This window comes from Equus quagga, chromosome 11, assembly GCF_021613505.1.
Source record: "Equus quagga isolate Etosha38 chromosome 11, UCLA_HA_Equagga_1.0, whole genome shotgun sequence".
Lineage (NCBI taxonomy): Eukaryota > Metazoa > Chordata > Mammalia > Perissodactyla > Equidae > Equus > Equus quagga.
Window position 1 is genome coordinate 86925056 of NC_060277.1, and position 12960 is coordinate 86938015.

At 35.3% G+C, this 12960-nt stretch overlaps 1 protein-coding gene across 2 annotated transcripts in view; it reads right to left on the reverse strand.

Moving 5' to 3' along the window:
* STXBP4 (syntaxin binding protein 4) overlaps positions 1 to 12960 on the reverse strand; it is a 163715-nt gene that overhangs the window by 111937 nt on the left and 38818 nt on the right. For both annotated transcript variants that reach the window (XM_046675298.1, XM_046675297.1), the window contains 2 exons: positions 10179 to 10275; positions 7349 to 7440 (listed from right to left, as the gene is read on the reverse strand). In XM_046675298.1, the coding sequence (XP_046531254.1) occupies positions 7349 to 7440; positions 10179 to 10275 (189 nt within the window). The remainder of the gene's footprint in view (positions 1 to 7348; positions 7441 to 10178; positions 10276 to 12960) is intronic.

A 12960-nucleotide genomic window follows, 5' to 3' on the forward strand; every position in this document is an offset into this window, starting at 1 on the left:
TTCCTACACTATACCCTAAGTTCTTTGAGGGACAGGCTCCAGTTTTACTTACTTTAATAACATGTGCTGCAGCACCAAACACAATGCCATACACATTGTAGTTGTTCAATATATATTTAATGTTTTACAGATGAATATATAATGAAGTGGTTATAAAGTATTTATTGCTACACAGTGAAAATACCATTTATATCATGACTCAGTATAAGTGAAACATTACTCATTTCTTTTTTAATTGAGGTAACACTGGTTTATAACATTATAGAAATTTCAGGTGTACATCATATTTCAATTTCTGTGTAGACTACATCATGTTCATGCGCCAAAGACGAATTACCATCCATCATCATACACATGTGCCCTGACACCCTTTTCACCCTCTTCCCTCCCCCATCCCCTCTAGTAATCACCAGTCTACTCTCTGTATCTATATGTGTGTGTGTTTGTTGTGGTGGTTGTTTTTATCTTCTACTTATAAGTGAGACCATACGATATTTGACTGTCTCACTTATTTCACTTACATAATACCCTCAAGGTTCATCCATGTTGTCACAAATGGCAAGATTTCATCTTTTTTTTTATAGCTGAATAGTATTCCATTGTGTATATATACCACCTCTTCTTTATCCATTTGTCCCTTGATGGGCAGCTAGGTTGTTTCCAACTCTTGGCTACTGTGAATAATGCTGCAATGAACATAGGGGTGCATATATCTTTATGCATTCGTGTTTTCATTTTCTTTGGATAAACATCCAGCAGTGGAATAGCTGTATACTCACGCTTACTATATACAATTCACTTTGATATTTTCCATTCTATTCTATTTCATTCATTAAAATGATGGTTGCAATCCATTAAATTGATTTAGCAAGAACTCCAATTGTGAAATTAGGAATTTACAGTATTCTCTCTGTAATTTTAAGATAATCCATTTACGACACTTGATTAGTGTAGAAAACCCATCATATTATGATGGACTATGGTCTGCTGTTGCTAAGTTTAGAATACTGCTAATGTAGGCTCCAACCTTGCCTCTTCAGTGTGTAACCTTGTGCCAGCAGCAGGTGTAGCACGGTGTGAATTTTTTAATATAGCAGTGATGATTAGAATCACAGTAAGATAATTATATTTTTGGTTCTAAATGCCATATTATTCCAAAACTAAGTTTTTTCTCAATTAAAGAAAAGTAGGACTGACTTACACTGACTCAGCAATTCTTCCTTCTTAAAGGAAGCATCTCAAGAAATCTTATGAGTAAGACAAAATAACGATTGAAAGAAGCTAGTTATAAAAGAGTATATATGCTGTATGATTCTATTTATTATGAAGTTCAAGAACAGGCAAAAGAAAGCTACGTTATATAAGGCAGAATAGTGGTTCCACTATAAATGTGGGAATGGTGGTTCTGTCGGATGTTGGCATGAAGGAGCCTTCTGAGTGGTGATTACACATAAGATACTAACAGAAATTCATCAAGTTGGACACTTGGGATTTTTGTACTTTACCGTGTGTCCATTATACTTCAGTAAAAATATTTTTAAACAGTGAATTAAGGAGAAGACAAGCCAAAAAAGGAAACATATGAGTAAAAAACAAGCATCCCTAACAGATGGATTATCAAAGCTGACTCTATTGTTCGTGACAAGATGGTTGAGGGGGTAACCAGAGTGGAATTTCCCCACCTTCACAGGCTGTCAGCATCCTCAACCACAGATCAATTGATATACTTCAGATGAGGCACTATACTTGCTCTCTAACTCAAAAAAATTAGGAATTATACTACAAAATAATGAGATATTTTTGCTTTGTTTCTGGTGAGCTGCTTCACAAGCAGTGATTTTTACAGTGTTTTTCAAACTGTGGTACAGGACCCATTAGTGAATTGTAAGACCAAATATTTAATGAAATAGAATTGGATATTAAATAAGAATGCAATGATGTAGAAAAGGTAAGTAATTCTTTGGGCCTTCTGTTTCAGTTACATATGCAAGTGTGGTGAAGTACAATGTATTCTTCATTGTGGATTCAAGTGAAAATAAAGTCAACATTTTACAGGGATATCTTCTGTGTCCTGACAAGCAGAAAGGATTATAAATTGATACAGTGACTGTTGCACAACATGTTGATCAGAAGCCACAAACAGGAAGTTATTGGCACGTAGAAGACCTTGCACAATCACCATCAGCACTTGGCTTTGGCTATCAAAGTATCACAGATTGAATATATTCTTATCTGTCTTAAAATCATATTGGTGAGAAGGAAGCAAATTACTGATTTGGAGCACGAGTATTTCTTTGCAGCTGCTAAGAAAGCTCTGCATGCTCCTACAAAGTACTCTGAGTCCCCTACTTCGCTTATGTTGTAAGCCATCCAAACACCTTTGCCTTTCCTCATCAAAAGTGGGTATGGTCTCCTTGAGAACTATTTGGCAGTAAGAAAACAATGCTCTGCTGTCAACATCAGGTAGATAAACATGTAACACCCGAATCAGTGGAAGGAAAACTGTGCTCCTACAGCTTCAGCAAATGCTACAAGAATCAGTTCTGAGAAACCAATGCTTCGATTCTGAGAGAACTGGGTCTCCTGTGAGTTTCCAAACAACTAGGTCTCGGGGAAATCTCACTGTCAGCAACAGGAACTCTCATTCATTGCTGGTGGGAATGTAAAATGGTACAGTCACATCGGAAGACAACTGGGTGGTTTCTTACAAAACTAAACACCCTCTTACCATATGATCCCCTAATTGCGCTCCTTGGTATTTACCCAAAGGAGTTGAAAACTTAGGTCCACACAAAAACTTGCATATGGATGTTTATAGCAGCTTTATTCACAACTGCCAAAACTTGGAAGCAATTAAGATGTCCTCCAGTAGGAGAATGGATAAATAAATCGTGGTACATCCAGACAATGGAATATTAATCAGTGCTAAAAAGACATGGAAAGGCATGAAGGAGCCTTAAATGCATATTACTAAATGAAAGAAGCCAATCTGAAAAGGCTACATATTGTCTGATTCCAACTACGTGACACTCTGGAAAGCGCAAAACTATAGAGACAATAAAAGGATCACTGGTTGCCAGGAGTTGGGGACAGGGGTGTGGAGAGAGAAACAGGCAGAGCATAGAGGATTTTCAAGGCAGTAAAAATGATTGATACATGTGATTATAAGTTTGTCCAAACCCACAGAGAATGTACAACACAGAACTGTAATGTAAACTATGGACTTTAGGTGATTATGATGTGTCAATGTAGGTTCATCAATTGTAATGAGTGTACTACTCCAACGGAGGATGCTGATAATAGAGAAGACCATGCCTGTGTGGGGACAGAGGGCAAATGGGAAATCTCTGTACGTTCCCCTCAATTTTTCTGTGAACCTAAAACTGCTCAAAAAAAAATAAAGTCTTAATTTTTAAAAAAAGCATTTATTATAATGGCAAAAAAAGTGTAAGAGAACTAGAAATAAATCTAACAAAAGATTAATAAAGCCTGTATTGGAAAAAAACATACCAAATGTATTTATGCCATTCAAAAAGATATAAATAAATAAAAAGCCAAAACATGTTCAACATAGGAAGATTTAAACTTATAAAGATGTTGCTTCTTCCCAAAATAATCTATAAATTCAATACAGTAAGATTTTTGCTAGAACTTATATGGACAAGAGCAAAGATTAGGCAAGAATATTTAAAAGGAAGAACAAGGTAGGAGAATGTGTCTTCTATTAAGACTTAGGAAGACAAACAAACCACCAGAATGTAGAGTCCAGAAGCACCCAGGCAAGTAAGGAAATCTTATAAGTGACATAGCTGGACTGCAAATAATCCTCCTTCCATCCCACTGAAATATAAATTTATATTTTAAAAATTACCTTTATAAAAATAACTGATCAAAATTTACATTATATTTTTTGATTGTGTGCCAATAATAAGTATAATTACTATTCAATTCAGAAGAAAATTTGAATATGTAAGAGCTTATGAAAACACAGTGAATTTAAAACAAATACATTCTAATTTACTTAAATTTTTTTGCAGCAAAAAGATAGGGTGATAAATGAAAGGTTTTTAAGCATACTATATGCTTGAATGATAATATATCAGGATAACATTCTAGGGCAATATAGAATAGAAATAAGAGAGAAAAAGGAAAGATGATAAATTTCTGAGATAAGAATTTATGCATGAATTTTCTTTTAAATAAATGATTACGGGTATCAAAAACTACAGTATTTAGATTCCATTAGATACATTTAAAAGAGTTATATAACAGTTTTCTTTAGAAAAGAAAAATATTTATAATCATTGGAAACCAAACTTGTCAGTAACAGACAATAAAAGATGACCAAAAAAAAAAAAAAAGAGTAAGGAAATAGAAAATTTGAAGAAGAAAAAAAAGAAAAGAAAAAATTTGAAGCACATGTTAACAACCCTGACCTAACTGACATACAGGGAGCACTGTACCCCACAAGTGCAGAATATACATGCTTTTCAAAAGATGGGAGACATTTCAGAAAACTGACTATATGTCTGGGTAGATGGCCAATGGATTAACAGCATATAGAATGTCTCTAACCTCAGCGGAATTAAACTATAAATCAGTAACCAAAAGGGAACTACAGGGGCTGGCCCAGTGGTATAGCAGTTACGTTTGCGTGCTCTGCTTTAGGAAGCCTGGGGTTTGCTGGTTCAGATCCTGGCCGTGGATCTACACATTACTTATCAAGCCATGCTGTGGCAGGCATCCCACATATAAAGCAGACGAAGATTGGCATAGATGTTAGCTCAGGGCCACTCTTCCTCAGCAAAAAGAGGAGGATTGGTGGTGGATGTTAGCTCTGAGGTAATCGTCCTCAAAAAAAAAAAGGAACTATGAAACTAGAAAAGGTTTAAAAAAGTTCAAAATAAGAGTCAAAGAAGCAACCACAATGGAAATATTGTATACTGAGTGATAATTAAAATATGAAAATAAAAACTTGTGAGTGTGACTACTTTGTAAACATTATGTAGGACATCTATGAAATAAAATGCACTATCATCAAATTAAGATTAAAAACCTAAAAAAAGTTCCATGTTAATCGTTAATAAATTTTAATATCTTGATAAAAGAAAAAAAAAACTTTTTTTTTTTTTGAGGAAGATTAGCCCTGAGCTAACTGCTGCCAATCCTCCTCTTTTTGCTGAGGAAGACTGGCCCTGAGCTAACATCCGTGCCCATCTTCCTCTACTTTATATGTGGGATGCCTGCCACAGCATGGTGTGCCAAGTGGTGCTATGTGTGCACCCGGGATCCAAACCAGCGAACCCCCGGGCCACCGAAGCGGAACATGCGTGTGCACTTAACTGCTGTGCCACCGGGCCGGCCCCAGAAAAAATTTTTTAGGAACATGTACATTAACAAAATTATTCAAGAAAAAGATAAAAACTTGAATAGAATAACCACAGAAGACATTAAAAAGTAGGATCTATCTCCTCTCCTGAAAGACCTAGGCCCAGATCATTTGGCATATGAAACATTTTCAAACCTTAAAAGAACAAATAAAGTTTCCATTATTGAAACTGTTCCAGAAAAATAGAAATGGTATAAAACCTACTTAAATAAGATAATGCTAGCTTCTTTTAAAAAAGGTAAATATGTAAAATGGCTCAAATATCATGGAAATTTATTTCTTGTTCACTTTTGCTGCTCCTATTCAACAGTATTCAGAAAAAGTAAAAATTTGTTAAACAGACAAAAATGTAATTAATTTCAAATGTGTCCCTAGAAAACCCAAGAGAAATAATTAAAAAACAACTGAAATAAGGGAGTTTAATACAGTGGCATCACATAAAATAACCATTCAAAAATTAATATCTTTGGTAATCATCAATCAGAAAATATAACAGTAAAAAAAAATCCCATTCCCAATAGCATCAAAAAACTATAGCATATCTATTCAGACCTAACAAGAAATTATTCAAGACATATATTAAGCAAGATATAATTCTCTCTCCAAAACATCAATAAAGACCTAAATGAATGGAGAAATAAACCATGTCCATTTCTCCCAAACCATCTTCTAAATTCAATGCAATTCAAATTAAAAAAAAGTCCCAACTGAATTTTTATTACCATGTTAAAATGCTTTTAAAGATTATCTAAAAGACCTACATCAAGAAGTCAAAAAAAAAAAAAATTTAAGGACTTACCCTACCAGATAGCAATGAACCTAAGACTATAAAGCTAGAATAATTAAAACAATAATGTACTGGTAGAGAGAGATGAATCAGTGGAAGAGAGTGGTGTGTCTAGAAACAGATCTGTGTATCTAGATAGAAATTTAGTATATGATAAGGTTTGTATATCAAATTAGTGGCAAAAGTGGAGAAGGACGGTTATCAAATATATGACGGTGGGACAAGGGCAAATGGTTATCCATTTGGGGCACTACTTTATGCATAGACAAGAATAAATTTTCAGTGAATTAAACATATAAATTATATATCACATAAATTGGGAAGACCTTCCTTAATAACATAACAACATCAAAAATCTATAATGAGGGGCTGGCCTTGTGGTCTAACAGTTAAGTTTGTGCACGCTGCTTCAGCGACCCGGGGTACACAGGTTTGGATCCCAGGCACGGACCTCGCACTGCTCATCAAGCCACGCTGTGGCAGCATCCCACATAAAATAGAGGAAGATTGGCACAGGTGTTAGCTCAGTGACAATCTTCCTCAAGCAAAAAGAGAAAGATTGGCAACAGATGTTAGCTCAGGGTCAGTCTTCCATACAAAAAAATCTATAATGAAAAGGACTGAAAGATTTGACAACATAAATGTCAAAGTCCTGTAGAACAAACGACTTCTGAAGTTAACAGATTTTGCAATTTCAATTACATGAAGCACAAAAACAGGCAAAGCCAATCTAAGTTGTTAGAAGGCGAAAGAGTAGTTAGCTTGGCTGAGGGAGGGGGAGGGAGGGAACACGGGGGGAGGAGAGCATCAGGGTCCTGGTAATGTATTTCTTTAATGCTGTGTGTCTTGATTTGGATGCTGATTACCTGAGGATGGTTCAGACTGTAAAATTTCAGAGTATATACTTATGACATGAGTACTCGTCTGTGGTAAATTCAGGGATGGGAGTAGCATGAGGGGACAGTGAAAGAGGAGGATGGAGGGGATCAAGGTGAAATTTTTCTTTTGACTGTAAATTAATCTTTATTGCATTATATTTATCCAAGAAGCATGTATTATTGGCATAACATTTAAAAGACAGAGAAAAATGAAAAAAAGGCTACATATGACACACAACATTCAAGGCTTATGATTTCAGTGCCATCAAGATAATTCTATAGAGCATACTCTACCTGTGACTGTAATAAGCTGGAAATTTCATGTGCCTCAATATCTACTTCATTCAACTGCAAGCAAAACAAGTTTCTGGCAACCTGGACAAAATCTAAAATGGAACACATTTCAGTAAGAACACAGCAATTAACCTCATCTAAATAAAGCTTATCTTTTTCTATATGAAGTTGAAGCTATGTGTCATAACTAACGCTTAAAATTTACCTTACTTAAATAAATTACTTTAAAATAGTATTAACTGAAGTGGCAGACAAATATAAGTTCAAACAAGAAGTAAGAGATAAACTGGTTTTAACTTACTTCATTTAACTTTATGCTGAAATTAATAAATCAGCTAAGACAATAAAGCAAATATCTATCACAGGCATAACTATGTCTCCAACTCTTTTGTTATGAGCAGAACTTTTTCTGAAACACATGACAACATTATGATTTACAGCTTTTCTAGCTGGAAGAACCCGAGGTTTAATAATAATAATAGCTCGGATGGTAACTAGACTTTTGGTGGTAAAAATTAATAAACAAATAATAGCCATCAATGTTTCTGTAACAGTCTCTATATGCTAGGCATGGTGCTTTGCAATTTCGTCATCAGAATTTTCTGAAGTAGGTCCTCTTATCCTCACTACTTTGCAGTTTGGAGTAAGATAAGTTAACTGGCTTAAACTTCCCAAGGCCACCTGTCAAATAAGCAGCAGAGCAGGATTCCATTTACCGTCTGACTCAAAGGCCTCTATTCGTGATTATTAGGATTGCTAGGACTGCTGATGCGGTCCTAGCAAACTGTAAGCTTCTTTGGAGGTGGAGTGTGACCTATTCACCTGTGTATCCTCAGATTCTTTTATTTTGGCTACTGTATTTTTAATTTCCAAGGATCCTTTTAATGTTCTCTGATTATTCCTATTTTACAATACCTACTCTTATTTCATGCATGTCTTATCTTCATTTATCTTTTTCTTTTTTTTTTTTTTTCGGTGAGGAAGATTGGCCCTGAGCTAACATCTGTTGCCAATCTTCCTCCTTTTGCTTAAGGAGGATTGTCGGTGAGCTAATATCTGTGCCAATCCTCCTCTATTTTGTATATGGAACGCCACCACAGCATAGCTTAATGAGTAGTGTGTAGGTCTGTACCTGGGATCTGAACCGGTGAAACCTGGGCCACCGAAGCAGAGTGCACAAACCTAACCACTATACCACTGGGCCGGCCCCTGCTTATCTTTTTAAACATGGTAATTATGGTATATCTGAGGTTCTCTTCCGTTCTTGCAATATTTCCCTTTTTTCTGAGTTCCTTTTTTTTCTATTTGTCTGATAGTTTGGGGCTCTATATTTTATGTTAGAGGATTTCTCCAAATGTCTGTTGACCCTTGGCTATGAGTTCACACTTAAGATGAACCCAGCACTAAAACGTTGATTAGAAATTTTCTGTACATAACTTGCCTTGTCGACTGGCGGGTTGCAGTACAGAGCAATCGGGTGGCCAGCTGATATTTTTGTTCAGCTTCAGAAGAAGCCTACAATCTCTTGCTATAGAGTATAAACATGGCTGCAAATTTCACCGAGCAAGCTGGGTGTGTGTTGTGAATGATAACTCACCATACACTCCCTCCACATTCCCTGGCTGCTGGCAACTACAGGGCCAGACTCTCTCTAGTTTAATTTCTCAAGAGAATATACTTATTTCCCTCTGCAAGCATAAGGGAGTGAGTGGTAGTTGCTGGATTGCCTGAGACGGGGCAGGGAATAGCATATATAATTGCTCCTTATCCAGATTTCTAACTAGCTTGTTTTAAATGCCCTGCCTACGGCCAGTCTTCAGAAGTACTTGACGCTTTCAATTCCTAAGCCTTTTCAGGGGCAAATCAGTCTATTCCCCATTGTGATATCCCTCTCTCTCCAGCCACTTGGGCTTTATCTGTCTCTGCTCACTAATTCATTTACTTTCCTCATCCACTTTCTGTCTTTACATATAATGGTTTTAGTTATACCTGCAATTCTGTTTCTTATTCTCCTTATTATTTTGGAGTTGTTTTCAAGAGGAGAGGGAGCAAATACATCTTTTTTTTATCACTTCAAAACCAAAAAAATGAATTTCTTTCTTTAGCAATACAGACGTTTTAAAAATGATACAATGTTGTAGCTACTGTATAAGAAAAACAATTTTAATACTTAATGCTGTCAAGGATACAAAAAACTGTTACATTCAGATATTACTAGTGGCAGAACAAATACATGTGGAAAATGTCTCTGGAAAAGAACTTATCAATACATTTCAAAAGTCCAAACCATTTGTGGAGATTTAGAAGAAAAAAAGTTATGATATAGAATTATTTATAATATCAACTACTGAGAAACCATCAAAATTCCCAATGGTGGAAAGGTTTAATATTATAGTACATCAACTATGTATGTCAACATTATGCTATCTTTAATAAGAATAATTATACAGCATCATAAAAATATTTATTCTATCATATTAGCTGAAAAAAAGATTAGAATTTCACAGTAGCAGAATTAGGACTCCTATATTTCGTACTTTTTTGGTTTTACTAAGCAATGTTTATGCAATAAATAAAAAATGTAAAAGATTACAATAGAATGATGATATTTGAGAGCTGAAAGACTGTAAGAAAGTTCTGCTTTCTGCTGACCCAGCCAGGCGAGTAACTCTAGCTGCGTTTTTAGAGTACTGATTAAGGAACTTGAAATAGATGTGGTCTTATTTTTCTCTCTTTCCTTCTAAAGAAGAGGCATGTTTAATGAAAACGAGTCACAATAACTCTTCGACAAAGTTTCTGTGATGTTACAACATGATAAGCCTAATATTACCTCCAAAAGACACTGTCCCCTTTGGGTCTACTTGCACTTGCTGTCTCAGGGCTTGCTGTTGCTCCTTTGTGGGCTGAATACCAAGATAATTTAGAGCCTGGAAGGAAAAAGATTCATGTGAAGCAATTTTTTCAAATCTCCAAAGAATAAAACTTTTCATTACAACTTTATTTTACAACGCAGGGAAAAGAATCAATATCAAGGACAGTGAACAGAATTAGATGCCGAAAGAAAGTCAGCTGACTATTTATGGATTACTTTTCTATAAAATATTAACTTTCGACTCCACCACCACTTTTTTTTTCAAGGCTAGCACTTTGGCTAATGTCAAACCTATAAGTATAGCCCTAGAACCAAAACTCAAACAATTTCTTAGTTTAAAATATGTGATATGGCAGAAGAAAAATAGCAAGGAAATCTTATTAAATCCAATTTAATATTCATTTCTATAAGTAGCACTCTAAAACATGGATATTGTGTTAATATCTTGTACTTGAGACCAAAACTAAAGTTGACAGGAATTGGGTTAAATACAACATATTCTAATTTTTGGCTTGTTTATGGGCAGGCTTACAAAAGTAGTAAACTAGAACACTTTCTCTGGAAGCCACTTCTCACTACTTTCTCCTTTTAGTATCCATAGCCGATTAAGAATTCAGACACTGCTAGCTGTATTCCAATGTCCATTCTCTTCTTGTTCTTAGTAACAGAACCACAATTTTTAACTGGAAACATTGCCATCCAGGTAAAAAACACTATTTCCCAGCCCCTTTTGCAGCTTGATGAGGCCATGTGACTATGTACTGCCAAGGAGACAGAAGGCGAAGTGCTGTAGGTACTTCCAAGAAGTCTTTCAAAAGTAGGGGTAGGCACTTCTTGTCCTTTTTCTTTCTCACTTTGGAACGAAAGGAAAGAAGGAAAGGAGGGAGGGGGGAGGGAGGGAGGAAGACAGGAAGAAAAAGATTGTTGGAGTTCAAGTAGTCATCTTGGTTCATGAGCTACCTACGATGGTGGAGCAGAAAGATAGTGGGAGCACGGGTCCCTGGCACTGTAGAACCTCCATGGCAGCCTGGATGGCCTTCTTTCAGCCTTCTTTGGGTGTGAGAGACTTAAATTTCTAATGGAAACCCCTGTTATTTTAGGTTCTCCAGTTATATACAGCAAAACCTAATCTTAACTAACACATAGGGCCTGATTGGATGCCCTCTTATTGGACTCTGGCAAGAACATATTTTGTGTCAATCATATCAAAACTAAAATGTAGACAAAATTTAATATTGGTAATTGTCCTTTATAAATTTCTTCCTCCTTTGGAATCTGTTCCGTCATTCATCATTTCATTTACCAAGTATTTATTTAGTGCTTACTATTTATCAGGCATTAAACTATGCAAAGGTAGAGCCACTATCCTCGAAGAGCTTATTGTCTCCAGGGTGAGAATAACACGTAAATAAATGCAATTAGTGCAATATGTAAGTTAACAGAAGTGTGTACAGGATACACTACGGCGAGAACAAACTGGTACTAGACAGGTAGCTGGCACAGTGAGAGAGACAGGAGGAAGGGAGGACAGTCACTTCCAAAGTGCCTCTGGGGCTGAGTCTAACATATCTGCCTACCCTGTCCACACAGCTGTAAACATTCGTCTTGCATAACATGGAGTAATGATTCTCAACTTTTGGTGTTCTTTTCTTTCAGTCATAAAAATGTACCAAATATACAAAAAAAAAAAAAAAAAGGAAAAGAGAATAATACAAAGATACAAAGAACACCCATGTACTCACTATCATCAAATACTCATTGATATTTGCTTGAAATATATATATATTTTTCAAGAAATAAATACTATAGACTTGGTCGCAAGCTTTCTCCATTGTTCCTCAGCAGGAACTACTATCCTAAGGTTAGCGTATCTGTCCTGTCTATGATTGGATGTCATTACTATATGTATCCCCTAATAATATGTATTTAAATATATTTAAAAATTTACATGAATAATATAATACAAAAGGACAACTTTACAAATTATTTTTATTTTTACCTCAATGTTATGATTTCACAATTGCTCAACATTATTATCTGCAAAATTGGTTCACTTATTTTAACTTTAAATGGTATCCTACTGTATGAATATACTATAATTTATTATCCACTCTCTGACTGATGAGCTTTTATAATTACTCCAATCTGTTTTTATTACAAAACATTAAATACCTCTCCTTGTATAGATGTGTGAAAATTTCTCTACAGTATGACCTTAAAAGAGGAAACGCTGAGTCATAGGGTAAACATACTGTCAATTTTGTTGGACATTGTAAAATTACTCTTCAAACTGGTTGTACCAATTTATGCACACCACAAGCATATAAGTACTTCTATTTTTGTACATTCTTAACAGCATTTGCTGGTTTCACACTTTAATTTTTGTCAATATGTTGGATATGAAATAGTTTATTGTTTGTTAATTTGAATTTCCCTAATTACAAGTGAGATTGAACTATGTTTACATGTTTATTAGCAATGAGTTTTACTCATAAATTATCTAACAATATGTTTTAAATTTTCATACATAGAAGCATTTTTTTTAGTGATTCCTAATTTGGTGGCATTCTCCCAATTGTGAAAACCAAAAATGTCTCCAGATATTGCCAAATGTCCCCTGAGGCAAAACCCCCACATCTCTGCCCTTCAGAACCTCTGCTCCAGAGACAAACACTATTAACAGTTTGATGTCTAATTTTCCTAGTTTTTTTCCTATGAATATAGCACCTATATATAAAAA